We start from the raw sequence: 18,259 nt of genomic DNA on the forward strand, positions 1-18,259 counted from the left end.
TAATGCCCAACTCCCCACCCTCTCAGTCCCCAGGCTCCTGCTCTGAAGCCTCCAGATTGTGGTTTAAGTGTCACATTTGTATTTGTGGTTGAGTACCCAGAGACACTTGGCTGCTCTTTTACTTGGCTGCTTTTTTTTTTCAGAAATCCTATTTGTATGGCCTGCCCCTGGGGAGACCACTCCCTGCTTGGTAGTTTTCAGAGAACAGTGTCCATTCAGGGATGTAGTTAGGACAGTGGGACCAGCCCCAGAAGCATTTGGGTGGTATCCATGTGGGCCATCTGTCAACGCTTGTGCGTGCCCTCCTTCACACACCGTATTTCAGCTACCGTGCTGTGGGCTGTTGGAACTGGAGTTCCTGGAGGGGGTGTAGATATCAGAGTCCCATTAGGCACTTGATCTTGATAAAAATCCCTAAGCCACTGCCTCTCCTGGGCTTTATTGCCTGCTGTACCACGACCTTACTTTCCACTCTAAGCACTTCTCCTGAGGCCTAACGTAAGCCAGTGTCTTCCTGTTAATCGTCCGAGGAGGTGAGCTGCGCATCTGGCTATCTTGACCTCAGCTCAGTGACTCCATCACTCAGTTCTTTAGGCCACAGCTTGAGCCATTCACTCCTTCTTCAGCACTCTATCCTCTCCTTCCCTGTCAGCAGATGTGGAGGGCCTGTGAATGGGCTGCTCAGAGATGTTCTTCTTGTTTCAGTGGATGAAAGACATGTGGCGTTCAGATCCCTGCTACGCAGACTATGGAGTGGATGGATCCACCTGCTCTTTTTTTATTTACCTCAGTGAGGTGAGTAGCTTTCTGTGGCTCCTGGGTAGATGTGACTGGTTGGACTGTTCTGTAGCTGAGTCTGAAATTTGAAAAGCTTAAAAACGTGTGGTATTTTTATATGGAGGACCTATGGTTCTTCATTACTCTCCCTACCTCCCCAGGAAGGATGTTTTTTTTTCCACCCTTGAGGGAAAAATAAGCGGAGTTAGTTAGCTATTTCCTTTTTTTCTAGTTTTTCTTTAAATTGTAGTAAAATAGACATGAGATTTGCCATCTTAACCATTTTCAAATGTATATTTCAGTGGCATTAAGTATATTCACATTATTGTGCAACCATCACCACTGTCCATCTCCAGAATTCCTTTTATCTTGCAAAACTGAACCTCTAGACTCATTAAACAGTAACTCCCCATTAAGACCATGCTTTCAGTTGTTTTGGAAATATACCCAGAAGTGAAATTGATGGATCATATGGTAACTGTATTTTTAATTTTGGGGGGAACTGCCATACTGTTTTGTACAGCAGCTGCCCCATTTTATACCAACAGTGCACAAGGGTTTTAGTATCTTCATATTCTCACCTACACTTGTTTTCTGGTTTTGTTTTGTGAATAATACAAATTATTTAGAGAAAGGAGGATCATTCAGCTTGGGTAGGTATAAAGAGAGTCAATATCAGGAAATCTCCTGGATTTGTCAAGAAGAGATGACATATGAGCTGAATCTTGAGGAAAAAAAATGTTAGAAGTAAGTTAGGTAAATGAAAGACAAAAGTGTATTCAAGGCAGAGAAACAACATAGGGAAAGTTATGGTATCAGTTGCACAGTGGGAGTGGCAGGACAATGGACATAGGCAGGGGCTACCACTTGGGAAGTATGGAATACTCTACCAAAACTTGGGAATGTGGGTAGACCTTCTGGTTGCTGATAGGCTTTATCTTCAGGTCCTCCATGCCATCAACATACTCATCCATGCTGTGGTGGAATTCAGTGTAGCTGAAGCTCCTGCTCTCTGTGTAGCTATTTTTGGAATTCTCCCAGCCACACTTGAGTACATTGGGGGCATTCTGGGCCCATACATATGCATGTCTATAGCAGTCATTCCAGTTGTCATTAGCACGTATATGCTCAGTTTGGTACCGAGATTTAGATGAACATGTGAGAGCTCTTATCTTTTAGAGCACTTCTTTTTCTCTCATGAGGACATCACATCTGTACTCTTGGATGTGGGTAGTGATGTTTTATGAATTCCCTCCAGTAGATGTTCTTCCTGTGTACAAGCAGCCTGCATAGGATCAAAGCAGGGCTGAGAGCAGGCTCCAGATCTTTAGAGAGGTTGCCATCTCAGTCACCAAGGCCACCCTATTCAGATTCAGCGTTTGAGTCACTGCTTGTAGTAGGGATCATTGTGTGGATCTGAACAGCAGAGTCTATGTCCTTCTCCTCCTTTTAAAGCCCAGGAAGCATTTACTGGTTTATTATGACAGAAACAACTCAGAAACAGCCAGAGCGAAGAGATGCGTAAGGCTAGGTCTGGGAGGGAAGTAACTAAAAGTTAGTTACGTTTACCTTCCTTTTTTCCCCTAAATCTGAGCCTCATTTTCGTTTGTACCCTTGAATTTAAATAGCAGCTTTTGTATTTTTTTTTTTTAACGGTTGCAGAGAACTTTATGGGCCGCTTGAATTTTTTACAGACTTTAAGGATATCCATTTGACCTAGAACCTCTTGGGAATCAAAACCGGCTGGCTTCCCCTTTATGGACTAGGGGAGGAAGGGGTTGGAGCAGTGTAGGCAGCTTTGGGGGCTTGTGAAACAGGTTCTGGCCAATTCCGAGGTCATGCCTCCACAGACCCTCTGCTGCCCTTTCTTTTTATTCTGTCCCCTGTTTTTGTTTGCTGTTGCTGTTGTTATTTGACCAATATTAACAGCTGGTAATGCCATGCGGGAAGGAGAATACCTTCATTTTTGAAGCTAAATAAAATATTCTTGTCATAGTTTTCCTTTTGTGGGATTCAGATGCCTCTCTTTTCTTTGCCATAGGGTGATGGGGATAGAGGCCAAACAGTATTGCTAATAGGGCATGTGGCCCTGATTCTGTGGGGTTTGCCGCTCTCTCAGACTATTACTTCTTTTGCCTGGGTACATTCAAGTTACACTTTTTGGGGTGTCCAACCGGGCTCCATGATTTTTTGGGGGAAGGGGGACAAGGTTGTTCCATTGCCATCATGAAAACCCCAGAGCTAATGATAGTTAAAATACCTCTTGGAAATGAACAGCTCTGAGAGTTGGGTGTGTGAGGCTCCTCATTAGCAGGCTGCTGGTAAATTGACTTGGTAGCGTTTATTTGAGTTTCTGGCTTCGGGCTTGGGTGGCCTGTGGCCTGCCTTCTCATTTCCTTCTCCAGAGGAGTAAAGCCTGGGGCCACGCATAAACCTTCACTCTAGTTGCAAAGTCAATTAGAAGTACCTCTCCTGCCCTGAGGAAAAGGTTTCTCATTTAGTTAAATTTTCAAAAGTTTTATTCCCCTTTCTACTTGAAAGAATTTAGCCAGAGTCTGACCAGGCTCCATGACTGACAAGCTGGGCTAATTTCATGCCTTCTTAAGCCTTTGCATGTTGGGGTATGCTGCTGAGGCAGAGGATTTTACATTCCCATACTTCCATCTCCTTGGAAGGCATGGAGAGTGATCCAAATGGAAGAGACTGCAGTTATTTGTGACTTCTTTCCCTCCTTTTGTCACACCTCACCCCTGCTCCCAGTGAAGTATATGGCTAAGCTGAGAGAAAGAAAAGTGAGGTTCTGGGGAAGGGAAGTAGAGAGGAATACAGGATGAAGAGACATGATGGATCACATAACACTTGCTATCTGAGGCTGAGTATTTCATTTTGGAACCAGCAACTATGTTTTCTCTTACTGAGATGGGAAATACGCTTCATTAGCCCATTCCACCCTCTTCTTATGTGGATGATCAAGTGGTCTTTTTGTTGCTCGGCTGAATTCTGTTCAGTGAGCATTTATTGAATTCATTGTCAACAATTAATGAAAACACATTTTCTTGACACCATGTTATGTGTTAATCATTGTAAAAGCAACAGGAAGAAAGGATGCAGGTAACTGAACCAGGAGAATGGGTGGAGATAACTAGACCTCTTCTTAAAAGTTTTAATCTGAATATAACCTTGAATCTCTGGGCTTTTCTATGTTATCATAGCATTGTAATAAGTACCCTGTGAGAGTTAAAGGAGAATTTCACCAGTATGGTCCCTTCAATAGGAATACTATCTTAGACTCTTACACCTGATGTGAGCTTCTGTTTCTGCTGCTTTCTTAGCTCTATGAGGTCACTTAACCTTTTGTGCCTAGGATTCTTCCTTTATAAAATAATAGGAATGTACTTAGAGTACAACCTGGCAGATAAAAGACAATAAGCATAACTGACACTTCTGTGGTTTTAAATGTTGTGATCTTTTTGAGAATAGTTGTGGAATGTCACTTAGCCTTGGACATTATATGTGGGAACATTGTTCCATTTTAGAATTAGAATCAATTTCTGGTTCTCATTTACCAGTGTAGTGCAATTTTAGATCCTTTGACTTCTGGTAATATAGAAATTCAACTGTGTTTCCCTTAATGCTTATTTTTAAATTGACAAAGTTTGTATGTATTCATGGTCTACAACTTGGTGTTTTGATATGGGTCTGCATTGTGGAATGGCTACATCAAGCTAAGTAACATGGCCGTTACTTCACATACATATTTATTTGTGGTGAGAGTATTTTCCCTAGATTGGTCATTTCTGGACATGATACTTGTGTTTGCACTGGAATTAGCTGCACGTATGGACCCAGTGCACCCTGCCATTGTTAATGTGAGATTAGTAGAGATGTTTTGTAAAACCAATTAATTCCTTCTTAGTATTTTTTAAATCCTGGACAATATCTGTGGCTTTGTAGGAGCTGTTGGTTCACTTGTGTGCTTTTATTCTCTCTTGCTGTCTTGAAACTTAACTTATTGTTATTTAAGTAAAGTCTGAAACCTGCGTTTTTATTTCCTGTATCATCTGCTAGGTTTCTCTTGCAACTGGGGAGATGATTGAGAGAGACATCTTCATTTGAGTTGTTAATGTGATCAACACATGCACCAGTGACTTTTATTCCATTCCTAATCCTTATTGAAAGAGCCAATTCTTGTTTTGATCTATGTTTAACATCAGAGCTTTGACAGATGCCAAAAGGACATGAAGTAAAATGTCTCTTGTATAGTCAGTCACTAGTTGAATTGGAGCATTTAGATTCACACCCATCTTAAGCGATGGTACTCTTCCTTCATTTTTCTTTCTTAGGGTTGTCTCAGTGCACCAGCTTCCGCTGAGTTACGGGATTAGAAACTTCTGTTAGTACTTTCACCCTCACCAACTTGTAGTCTGTGGATCTTTTCTGGTTAAATCCTAGGAAGTGAAGCCATCAGTATTTTTTCTTAAAATACCCCCATAGCTGTTTGTTATATGTCTGACACTGTGCTGGAGATGGTAGAGATAAAAGCTGAGTGGTTGCCTTTCTTTAGAGGTGGGACTTTGGGGCAGACAAGAGAAGAATGAAAGACTATTGATGCTCCACTGTACCAGACACCTCAAATACAGAACAACCCCATTTTATTTAAGTGACTTCAGCATCTGAGGATTTTAATATCCATGGGGGTCTTGAAACCAGTCCCCAACAGATACTATGGGTCAGCTATATACAATCTTATTTAAACCTCTTGCCAACTCTAAAGAGTAATGGAGAGCCAAGTCATAGATAGCTCAGAGAGGTCAAGTCGCTTATCCCCAAAGTCTTGCACTTTTCATTCCTGCTGTCTCCTTTATGATGAAGGAAAACTGTTCTTAGGTAGCCGACTTGTAGCCATTGACTTTGCATTCAGTTGTATGGTTAAATCCACTTGTGATGGGAAAATGGCTCTAATTTAGCTAACTTCAATGAATAGAATGAATAGATCTTCACTGCTAGTTTTCTAATACTCCATCATTGCTAGTTTTCTAATACTCCATAATTTCGATACCCTACACCTCCAAAAAAAAACACAAACTCTCTTGCTGCCATAACTCATGAAAACCAGGTGTCAGCCATTCCAAGTGGTAGGAATGAGCAAATGATTCATTAGGCAGCCTTGTATTTCCAGAACATCAGGCAGTTTATTTTCTGTATCTGTTTTTGTGAGCCATGTAACTATTCCCATTACAGAGACAAGGCCCTATAAAGTAATTACTCTGAATGTCATTTTTCAGGTATATTAACTTAAGCATCTGCAGAGCCTTTTACTGCTATCAGCTTTTACAAAATTTAGAATGAATTTCTTCATCTCTGTTGATATTATGTTGATAGATGATATTGATATATTTGACACTGACACTTTTTTTTCTTTTTAAACAGTTGTTACAGAACCTAGGAAACATCATACCTTTCCAGAATTCCTAATTTGTTTGTGCTTTTCTTGTATGCACTTCTGTTGCCATTGCAAGTAGAGTTGCTCTGAAATAATCAAATTGCCCAGTGATTGATTGCTAGATCTTAGGATGTGTGCAAGCTGTTGCTTCAAATGCCAATTTGAACTGGATGTATGAGAGTGTGTCTATGACTCTTTCACAAAGGAGCAAAAGAAGCAGTTTCATGCCTTACTTGTCAATCTAGTTCTTATATTTCATAAACAACAGACGTAAAGGTCTTTGCTTCTTTCTGTTCTCCCTTGGCAGTATGTAAAACTAATATTGGCTGACCATGTAATTAACCTTGAGTTTAAATTCAGCGTACTTAATCCTTGATTAATGCTAAGATTAATGCCCAACAGGAAAGGTTGAAAGCTTAAATGTTTGTGAATGTGAGCATGAAATGAAATCCTAATAACCAGTACAATGATTTGGATTTATGAACTGTGTTGGCTGCTAAAGATAACTTGGAAATGGTGTTGCACAGACTAATTTGTCAAAGTGGGCATTGATAAAGAACAGACTGTTTAGGTTGCAGTACAAAACTTGAATGAAAAAACAGCTAACATTTTGGGGTGGGTCAAGGAGTACTTTAAAAATATCACCAGATTGTTGGCCGAGAATACCAACACACACCCTTTAAATGTTCAGCCATTTGAAATGGGAAATTCTTTTTCCTCAAGATAATATTTCTGGGCAGTAAAGGAGGTGGCAGAGATTTATGATCATGTTCTTTTCACCTTCTCTGTTCAGCCTTTATTGGTATCCTTTTCATCTATATATATTTGTTGCTCTTACTACCTGAGTTCTAAGACATCCTTAGTAAAAGAATTAAAAAAATCCTGAGTTTACAGAACAGTATTTGTTAGTCAGCCTAACTGATCTCTCAGTTTCTCCCTTTAGCCCCTCACCCACTAAAGTTCTTAGCAACACTTCCTGTTTATGAATGTTATATACCACAACATTTACATTTAGACTTCTTCTTCTGGCCACCGCTCTACAAAAATCAGAAGGGCAAAGGACAACACTTGCCAAAACCCAAACCAACACTTCTTTGACTGCTTCTTGGAACACATGTGGCAGGATGGAACTTCAATGCTGTCATCTCCAATTTGTTTTTTATACACATTTAAATATTGTCTCATGTAATTTCTCTTGTATGACCCTAAAAATACTTTTAAAATTACGTTTTAAACTCTTTAATATGCAAAATTTCAAGCATATACTACAAACTCCTGTGTGCCCATGATCCATATTCAACAATTGTCAGTTCATAGCCAGTCTCATTTCATTTTTAACCTCCTCTGCTTCATTATTTTAGAACAAATCTCAAGCATCATATCATCTGTTTCAATGTGTATCTCTAAAAGAGACTCTTTTAAAACATATTGTACAACTATTCTCATTATAACTGCTAATACTATTTCACACCTGAAAATTAACATAATTCCTTCACGTCAGATTACTATTCACATTTTCAGACCATTGTATAAATTAAAGTTTATTTCTTTGAACTGGGTTTCCAGTAAGGACCCTAAATTGCAATTGTTGATGTCTCCTAAATCCCTCTTCATTTTAGATTCTCTTCCGTCTCTGATTTTTCCTCCTTCTAATTTTTTGTTAGAGAAGCTGCTTCATTGCCTTAGAGTTTGTCTTACTCTGAATTTTGGTTATAGCCCATGTTGTTGCATAACCTGGCTCTTTGCCCCCTTGTATTTCCAGTAAAGTGATAGCTAGCTCTGAGGTTTGATCAGAATAATGCCTAATATTGTTTGTGCAAGTTATTTCATGGATAATGGTATATATACTTGAGTTGGGAGGCACATAATGCCTGATTTCTCTTTCTCTCTCTCTCTTTTTTTTATGTTAGCAATCATTGATCAGTGCCCAGGTTCATTAATTCATTAAAGGTACCTTCTTAATGTATCAGGAATACTTCTGTTCAGAGATGTGACTGTTCATCAGGTATGTGATCACTGTAAGAGGAAGTTAATAGAAGAAACCATTTATTTCCCAGTTCATTTCCTAGCATTTCCAGCTTTTCTTATTTTTGCTTGCTTGCTTTTTGTTTTTTATCATTATGAAGCAATGGATTAAAACATTTGAACAATCCATTGCAGTTATTTTCTTATTGATTGTCAAGTTACCCCGCTTTGGCCAGTGAGGACCTATTCATACTGCTTTCTCAGAACTTTTGACATGACCATGATAATTTGTAATAGTTTTCTTGTTCTGTGGTATGCCAAGATTTTCCAGATTCATCTCATACAGTTCCTGCCCTAGGTCTGGAACCAGCATCTCTAAGAACCACCTTGCTCCCCTGGCCTGCATACCACCCCAGTTTCTCTTAGAAATAATGCTTGGGGGCTACAACCTGAGTGCCAGGAGCATTAATTGTTACTGATTTTTTTCTGGCTGCTGAAGATTTAACAATGAATAAACACTCCTCATTATGGTTGTGTTATGTAAGGAGAGATAGCTAGCAACATCAAAAAAGTAAGATGTATCATCTCCTAGGCTGTAGTACATGCCTGAGGAGAAATACTAAAGAGAGGGCAAGAAGTACTTATGAGAAGTGATGGTGTCAGTTTTGGATACAGTAGTCAGGATAGGCCCTACTGAGAAGGTGAGAAAATGATGTTTGACCATATTTGAAGAAAGTGAGGGAGTAAGAAGTGCAGATATCTCACAGGTGTTTAGCAGGCAGTGGGAAGAGAAGTGCAGTTGCCCTGGAGTGACCATTAACACCTAACATTAACAACAAGTACAAGGAAAGCCGTATCCACAGAGTTTTGTCTGTTTTGTTCTCACGTACAATGATGTCTGGCACATGTGTTTATTGAATGAATGATTCTATCTGAAGCATTTTTTAAAATTGGCAATAGTTTTTTGTTTTGAGTGGGGAGCTTCTAGCTCTAACCCTTCCAATCTTAAAAAAAAAAATGTCGTAAACTTTGTAACATTAAAATCCGCTAAGACATTTGAGTTGAGACATGAAGCAGGGGCGTTTTGAGCACTGATTAACACATTTAATATACAGTAGTCCTCTCTTATCCATGGTGGATATATTTTAAGACCCAGTGGTACCTGAAACTGAGGGTAGTACTGAACCCTCTATATACTATACTTTTTCCTTCTTCACAATGTTATGGATTCTTTTTGGCATATCTGAATTGCCAGCATCATTACTCTTGAGCTTTGGGGCTGCTATTAAGCAAAATAAGGGTTTATTGAACACAGGCACTGAGATACTGAGACAGTTCATCTGGTAACATAAAGGCTACTAAGTGACTAATGTGAGTGGGTTGTGTCTATATCATGGATACCCTGGACAAAGGAGCTGTTCCAGCCCTGGGCATGATGGAGCAGGAATCACAAGGTTTCATCATGCTACTAAGAGCATTGCACAATTTGAAACTTTTGAATTGTTTATTTCTGGAATTTTCTATTTAATATTTTCAGACTGCGATTGACTGTGGGTAGCTGAAATATCAAAGTGAAACCATGGATAAGAGGGGACTACTGTAATGCTCTGTAATATTATGAGAGCATACAAGGGCTCAGATTAGACTGTTAGAATGGAATGAGCCAATTGTATTAGAAGGCACAGCTTTCTTGCCCATTTTTTATTTTCATTGTCACTTAGCATAATTGCACATTAAACACAAAAAAAGAGCTGTATCATTGTTGTCTAAAATGTGACTACCTCTTAAAATTGAGTGACTTTAGTTGTCAAAATGTCCTCATGTGGATAGATACCAGTTGGGACCAGTTTTGCCAGCATCCAGTGGGAGCTGTACCTAGTGAGAGTTGCTGTAGAAAGTATCTCTATGCATTATCTCTTTGGTTGGCTACAGAGGAATTTATTTGCTGCTTCTCATGTGTAAGGGAAAATTGGCCTTTCTCCTCTTAGAGCAATTTGGGATGGATTATTGAAAGTGTCTCATCCTCTTGTTAGAACCCCCCTGGTTTTGTGGCACATTGAATACTTACTACAGCATCACTTTAAATTCTGCACCCCCCTCACCCCTGATATGCTGGGCAGAACTCTCATGGATCACTCTGGCCCTGTACTCTGTCTCTTGCAGGTAGCCAGTTCTGTACTTTGTGTTAATAATATTCCTGCCTGTCTTGTCAGGCGGCAGCAGTACAGTGTTAGAGGAAACACACAAGACCTGATTCCCTGTCTGGATCCCACCACTTCCCTATGTGGCTTTGAGCTTTCCCTTGAGTTTTCAGTCTGGTTTCTCCTCATTGAGGTCAAGATAAAGCCTGCTTTGCCTGCCTCAGTATATTGTTGAAAGGTTCCAATAAAATGAAAACAGTAAAGCGCCGCACAAGTGGAAAAGAGTATCATTATCATGAGTCTCCTTAGTGCCCAAGTCATGCTTTTTGATTTATTCATTCACTACTTAACAAATACTAATTGGACATTGCCTGTGTGCCAGGTACTGCTTTCAGGACTGGGGATAGAGTGAGAACCATACAGATGAGGTTTCTGTCCTCAAGGAGCTTACATGCAGATGGGGCAGCAAACAGTAAAATCAGTATATAAAAGAATTGCCTCAAGGGATGAATACTCTGAGGAAAAATAAACTAGGGAGGATGCAGCAGAGTGGCCACGTCAGTGGGTCAGGGAAGGCTTCTGTAAGAAGTTTGAACATAGTGTGGAAGGAAGTAAGGGAGTGAGGCATGGAACACTCTAGAAGGAAGAGGGTTTCAAGTAGAAAGAAGAGCAAATGCAGATGCCCTGAGCTATAGGGTTACCAGATAAAATACATTACAGCCAATGAAGTTTGAATTTCAGGTAAACAATGAATTTTTTCAAGTGTAAGTATGTGACAAATGCTGTGTGGGACATACTTACACTAAAACAAAAACTGTTGTTTGCCTACGGTTAAAATGTAATCGAGTGCCCTGTTTCTTTTCCCTAAATCTGGCAACCCCACTGAGATAGGAATGAACTTGCATGTTCTTGGGACTTGCAAAGAGGTTGACTTATGTAGGGCAGAGTGAATGAGGCAAACAGTGTAAGAGTTGAAGTCAGATTCTATAAGATCTTGGTATAAATTCTGGGTTTTATTCTGAGAGCAAGGAGAAGCCGTTGCAGCATTTGAGTATGTGTAGAATGTGATCCAGTTTTGGCGTTTTGTTTGCTCTTGCTACATAGAACAAATGGTAGGAACAAGAGTTGGAAGCAGAATTATTGCTATATTTGTTAACCATACAGTACTGCCACGCAGTAGGAGTATAATCACTTTAAAGGATTTCATACAGAAGACCTAGGCGATGATACTCCGATATTGAAGACTGGACTGTGTTTTTGGGACTGTAGGAACCAAAAGTTTTTAGCCAATATGCTTCAAATAGTGATTGAGCATACCAGCTCTGGGGCAAGACAGGTGGCATTTCCATCTTTAGCTGTGTCTAGTCTGTGCTTCGGCGTCTTCATCTAGCATGATAATTAGCCTTTCTCAAGAGGTTATTTGAAAAGACCAAATGAAATGACGTGTGTAAAGGGCTTATCCTCATGCTTGGCTCCTAGTACATCGCAACTTTTATTCTTTGTCTCTCCCAGCCCACTCCCCCTACACAGCTCTTCAGATAAGGAGTCAGACCAAAATATTAATCAACTCAGGTGTTGGTGCAGAGAACTAGTCTAGAAAGCCGAACCACTTACCACTTACATGAGTAGACATCCTTTACCATCTGCATTTTATCATTAAAACTTTAGAAAGTAGAGGAATCGGGAGTTGGCGTGTGGTAGAGAGAAGTGCAGGGGGCTTACTTTTTTTTAGTGTTTCCCTTAATGAGTAACATCATTGGATGTAATCAGTATAACAAATGTGTATATGTTTATGTATGCATGTATATATAAGCGTAATCAGTGTGTCAAATGAATATTTAGATATATAGTCAAATGTATTCATTTGATATATGACCAACTAGCCTAACAGGATGACATAAATTCTATCTTTCAGATCTTATAGGATAATAAAATTAAGAGGGTTACCTGATCCAACTCTAAAGCAGAAGAGAAAACTTGAAAGCCAAATGGTTTAAAATTACATGCCTACTTATTTGCAGAGTTCGGCATAGAGTCCATTTTGACTGATCCCAGATTCAGTCATCTTTCCCCACTGAAATAGGTCTCTTATCCCTCACTAAGCTTGGCTTAAAGGTAACTCTAATGTATCCTGGTCAGGGAGGCAACAAATTTCAGTTGTCACTCAGTAGAAAAGTTATATTGGCAAATTCACATTGAGCCTTGACTTCATCCCATGTAATATGTTGATAGTACCCGTGTTATAAGGCCCTATGGGGAATTAAATCATGTAGTGTGTGTGTGTGTGTGTGTGTGTGTGTGTATGTTACGGAGCCCAACATATTCTAAGCCTTCATGCATGATGGTATGCTTATATAACTCCTTTAAAAATTATTCTCTTAATGTTCATTGTGAAATGTATAATATGTAGTTTAGCAAAAAGAAAATGAAAAGCACCCAGAACACCATCATCCAGAGACAATCTCAGACTTCTCGTATGCATTTTTCTCATTTAGCTTTGATTATACTTAAATCATCTGAAAAATACAGCATGAAATCTTGTGTGTTGGTGACTCATTAGAACAGAACACTTCACATTAATCACGAAAGAAAAAGCCATAACAAAGACTAATCATCATTCTTTCAAAAGAATAGAACATTACTACTAAGAGTTTTGCCATATTATATCTAACAACATGCATATATACATTGGATCTATTAGTTTTCACAGTAGCTTTATTACTTTTTCTTTCTGTCTTTAAACTCCAACTTGAGCTGTCTGTGTATCTGCCAGCAACTTTTTTCCCCTTAATATAATGAATTGTCCATCCTACAGACCTTATAAATAAGTCTGACCGGATTAGACTTCTAGGGACTCAGAGAATGCTTTGATTCACAATGTTCATGTTTAAGCTGAAAAACCCTTTTTGTTCAAAGAAGTTTAAATCACTGTGAGGAGGAATGTCAAAAAACCAAATTGTTGTATTTTATATCTCCTTGTTCAAGAAAAGTGATTTTATAGGGTCCTTTCCATGGAATATGCATTGATGTTCTAAAGTTTTAGCCTGGCTGGTCTTTGTTTGTTTTTGTTGCCTCTTCATTTTGTGGCCTGAGGCTAGTGAACTAAAAAGATTAGTTCATGTCAAAGAGTTTGCTTTCCAATTGAAGGTTACTGGAGGAATGCTTCTCCTCAATTGATTGTTGTGTGTGTGTTGCCGTGAGCTCAGGCGGTTTTAATTTCTTAGACTTATGGTGGTGAATTGTAGGCTACTTTTAAGACTGTCCAGTCCCTTCCCTGGCAGAGGGCTTGAGGGAGGTCTTTCCCAGGCCATAAAAGCTGGGTGGAGATGGGGTTGATGGCAGGGGGTGGTGGGGGGAGGCAGGGCACCCAGTGTGTCTCCATACTGAGGGTAAGTATAAAATCATGTCCCAGGAAGAGAGTACCAGGAGCCACAGTTGAGAAAGTGTGAAGGAAGGTGATCATAGACAGCTGTAGGATGCTAGGGCTCTGAGAGCCAAGAGTAGAAGAGCTATTGAGAATGACTTGAAATAGAACCATTTTCAGGTCAAGAAGGTGGTGGGGCTCACCTTGGGGTCCAGCTTTATTGGTAGCATCCTCTGCTGGTGGGTTAAGCTTGTTAAAGGACCCTGGACAGATCAAAAGAAAACAAAGTTAGGGATTAGGAGATTGTTACTAGCCTTCAGCAAGATTTTCCCTGAATGTTATTAATGGTGTTCTTATTTAGGAAAATGTTGCTCATTTGAGAGCTGTTTGTTTCAGTACTTGGAGTTATTGCCAATGCTGGCTTTCTTCCAATCCTGGTAATCCTCTGAGGTTTCCCAAAGAAAGAAACGCTTTGTTTTGTTTTTCCCTTCTCCCCATGGGATAATTGGTTTATGTATAATTTAATTATTTTGTTAACCAGTTATCCTATCACAGCATACAAAAACAACCTTAAAAACCCACCTTCCCGCTCTGTGCTAAGATGTTCATAATTGATTTTCCCACCATTAGGAGTGCATGTATAACAGCGAAATTTCTTGCTAAAAGCTAAATGGGACTGACTCTGTATTTTCAGCAGTGCCCTTGGAGCCTTAGGAAGTGTAGTACCCAGTGATTTAGAATAAGAAGAACTAAGATAAATGATCAGTTTCAAAGACGCATTACAGTCTTCAGGCTTCTGTAGGGAAGTCATCTTTTTAAAAATCACTTGGGACTGTATTTTCATCACAGTGAATCTTCAAAGATTCTTCTTGCAGTGGCAGAATGAGGAGAGAACTTTATCAATATCTGGTCTCGCTCATGTCTCTCCTCTTAGTTGATTTTCTTTAGTCTTGTTTCATCTTTCCCCATCATGCTATTCCTGGGAAAACTTTTCATCCTGGTAGGTGGCTGGTAAATTTGGTTATTTACTTGGTGTAAGGTTTATTTCAAATCTGTACCTTCCTTGCTCATCTTATTTTTTTTTTGCGGGGATGGGATGGGATGGGATGGGGTGAGGTTAAAGATCTCACAATCAAGTCTACAATCCATTTGAAGCCTTCATGTTATAAATATGCTTTATTGAGTCCATTTGCACAAATCTAATTGGAGCTAAATAATTCAATCTGGCCTAAGAATACAAGGTACAGATGTGCATAATGCTGCTGAGACCAGCTTAGGCTTCATCCACTTGCAGGCTTTTTCTCTGTTGTTTTTCCTCATTTTTCTCATTTGTGGAGCTACAGATACTGCCTTTGATGGTCATGTTGTGGTCAGATCCCAGTAATTAGACTGTAGGCCTCCAAGGCAAGTTGGTCTTTTCTTTTTTATGAGTAAAAACCATTTTAGCTTTCCTTGTGGGGAATCCTTTTGAGTCTCTGAATCATTCACAAATATGGTAAGGTCTAATTTTATCCTGTAAGAAGAAAAGAGAATATTCCACTTTTCCTATTCAGAGATTCCGCCCTCTCCCCAAGCTTTGCTCCTCTCTGCTTATTGCTTTGGGATCATCTGCAGTGGCAGATGGCTTTATGCAAATCAGGCCAATTACTTTGGTTATAGTAAAGATCACCTTGCATTATGAGTAACTTCCATATTAGTAAAACTGACATGTTTCTTTGAAAACTTACGCAGACTGAGAGGGCACACTGTCTTGTGCTGACCCATGAGGCTATAGTTCCACACATGTCTCTGCCATCTTAGTGACCCCTTTAAGGACATTCTCTCACTCTACTGCTCATTAAATTTTATAGATCTACCTGGCCATAGAAAAATTATTTTCAATGCCTGTTAGCCATATTTCATAATTTCATTATTTATTAGTAAATGGGTGATAATGCTGTCTTCAAATTTTATGGCTAGTTTTGACAGAGAACAGACATCAATATAACTTTAATGCATTTCTCATTTTTTTGCTAGAAATTAAGTTGCCTAATAGTCTTTGATAACCTTTGCTGAAATAATTTGTACAGAATCAAGTTCTTTTTTCCTTTCCCTTTCCTCCTCCCCTCAATTTCTAAACCTTATGCATTGACGAAACAATCCATCTTCCAGAATGGCTCTCACAAGATCATCAAGGTTTTTTTTTTCTCTCCTCCTTTCATTTCTTTCTCAGATAGGTTTTACCACCTTATTTCTTGAGATAGTGTGACGTGAATAGCTGGAAAATGAGGGAAACCTTGACCAATTAGCCCTAAACTATCAGTGGCATTCCTAACTCGGATAAAGGATTGAGTTCTGTGGCTCCAATGCCATTCAATTTGCTTTCCAGATATGCCACAGCAGATAAGGATCCTTCCTGTCCATTTGCTAAATGGTCACAGAGACACCTTAAATTCTCATTCCCCAGTGGCAATGTTTCAGTATTTTAACTTTCTGCCATTAGACTCCCTTTCCTTCTGGTACAGAGATATGAGGCTTAAATGACTAAGGAATTAATTGCTGTAAAGTACTTTGAAGGACAGATGTAAAGTATAATCTCTTCCTTCTGACCTTTGCTGCTGATTGTTTCATCTGAGAGGGCACTTGTATCTGGAATACTAGCTAAAAGCATGGGAATTTGGCTAATAATAAAAATAGCACATGTTAATATGGTGCTCATTTTGTGCCAGGAGCTATTCTCGGTGCTTTGTATGTAAATTCATTATAGATGAAGCTGCATATTTAGTGTCACTGATGCTTTTTAGGTTGAAAATTGGTGTCCTCATTTACCTTGGAGAGCAAAAAATCCCTACGAAGAAGCTGATCATAATTCATTGGTAAGTGATTTTGGAAAACTCTTTCTAGACTTGTACATTTAGGTCAGATGCCAAGTGATACATGTGGAATCTTCTAGAAATGCCAACTATAACCTGAAATAGTGTTACACTGAAAAACTTCTGTATTTGTCTCTGTGGAAGTCTAGGTGACCAAATCAGTCAACCATTAGCATATGTTTGTTTACTGATCAATTCTCTGAGGGTTCCTAAATGATGGGCTACTGATATGAGTAAGACCTGGTACCAGCTGTGGAGGCCCTTTGTGATCTAATAAGGTTGATGGCAAATAATGACCATCTCTGTCAGAAATGCTGTAATATAGGCTTGTGGGAATTAATGAGGAAGAGGTCATTTTAGTCTGCAAGGTTCAGGGTAGATTGAATAGTGAAGATGACATTGGAGTTGAATTTAAAGTGATGAGTGAGTTGATATAAGGTCAAGGAGAAAAGGGTATCTCTCGTGTGGGAAAATGAGAGCATGGCATTTTCAGGGAGTAGAGCATGCATGCATGGTTCAGTTGGCCAAGGCCATAGGTGATTGGATGAGCTAGGCTGAAGATGAAATTGGGAAGGTAGGAAGGAGACTGTGAAAGTACTTGTTGCCCCATTAAAAGCTTAAGTCTTTACTCTTTAGACCATAGATCAGCAAACTTCTACAAAATACCCAGATAGTAAATAGTTTCATCTTTGCAGGCCATATTGGTCTCATTGCAGCTCCTCAGTTCTGCCATTGTAGCACAGAGAGCAGCCGTATATGATATGTAAATGAAGGGGCATGGCTGAGTTCCAGTAAAGTTTTATGCACAAAAACAAGCAGTGAGGATTTAGCCCAAGGGCTGTAGTTTGCTGATCCATGCTGTAAGCCACAGGAGTCGTAGGATATTGTTTAGTCAAGAAGGGAAGTGAAACTGGATATGGTGGCTCGTGCCTGTAATTTCAGCACTTTAGGAGGCTGAGGCAGGAGGATTGCTTGAGGTCAGCCATTTGAGACCAGCCTGGGCAATACAGCAAGACCCCATCACTACAACAAATTTAAAAACTAGCTGAGTGTGGTGGCGTGTGCCTATAGTTTCAGCTACTTGGAAGGCTGAGGATCGCTTGAGCCCAAGTTCAAGGCTCCAGTGAGCTGTGATCATGCCACTGCATTCCAGTCTGGGTGGGAGCCTGAGACCCTATCTCAAAGGGGGATAAAGAAAGAAAAGAGATGAGTGTTCAGAATGAGCTATGGTGACGACTGAAAAGGTGGATTCAGAATGTTTGAGATGTTCTGTGAAATAAATACTGGTTATTATGTTTCTCTGTTATTCCAGTCACTGGTTGCATCCAGCTATATTATCCAGAGCATTAGGAAAAATATTCTTCCTGGCTTTTAAGTTATTCTGTTTGGAATTTTAAATTGTTCTCACTCGTGGCAGAAAAGTAGTATTCCTGGCTCTTCAAATTCCTTAGAAAACAATGAATTTTTGTTTGGACTGGGACAAAACCAGAAGATGAGCATTTATTTCCCTATTTAACTCTGTGGACAGAAAGAGGCTTTTTGGCAACTTCCACATTGTCAGACAGCCTGCTAAGAATTGATTCCGTTTTCTTAGAAGTCTGCTGTCCTATGGGAGATCCAAGTGGCACAGTAAATTTGAGTGCTGAGAATTTCAAGGTACATCAACCATACTCGTTATAAAAACTGCATTTTAACATAGCTCAGGGCTTTGTAATGC

The 18,259-nt window shown here is 39.6% G+C and overlaps 1 protein-coding gene and 1 pseudogene across 10 annotated transcripts in view; one reads left to right on the forward strand and one right to left on the reverse strand.

Annotated features, from left to right (window-relative positions):
* Positions 1 to 18,259, forward strand: part of MGAT5 (alpha-1,6-mannosylglycoprotein 6-beta-N-acetylglucosaminyltransferase) — a 324,876-nt gene that overhangs the window by 188,548 nt on the left and 118,069 nt on the right. For all 10 annotated transcript variants that reach the window (XM_055261073.2, XM_055261074.2, XM_063631000.1 and 7 more), the window contains 2 exons: positions 706 to 795; positions 16,474 to 16,545. In XM_055261073.2, the coding sequence (XP_055117048.1) occupies positions 706 to 795; positions 16,474 to 16,545 (162 nt within the window). The remainder of the gene's footprint in view (positions 1 to 705; positions 796 to 16,473; positions 16,546 to 18,259) is intronic.
* Positions 1,638 to 2,120, reverse strand: LOC129472693 (epididymal secretory protein E3-beta-like; annotated as a pseudogene).

The sequence above is a fragment of the Symphalangus syndactylus genome, chromosome 22 (genome assembly GCF_028878055.3).
Source record: "Symphalangus syndactylus isolate Jambi chromosome 22, NHGRI_mSymSyn1-v2.1_pri, whole genome shotgun sequence".
Lineage (NCBI taxonomy): Eukaryota > Metazoa > Chordata > Mammalia > Primates > Hylobatidae > Symphalangus > Symphalangus syndactylus.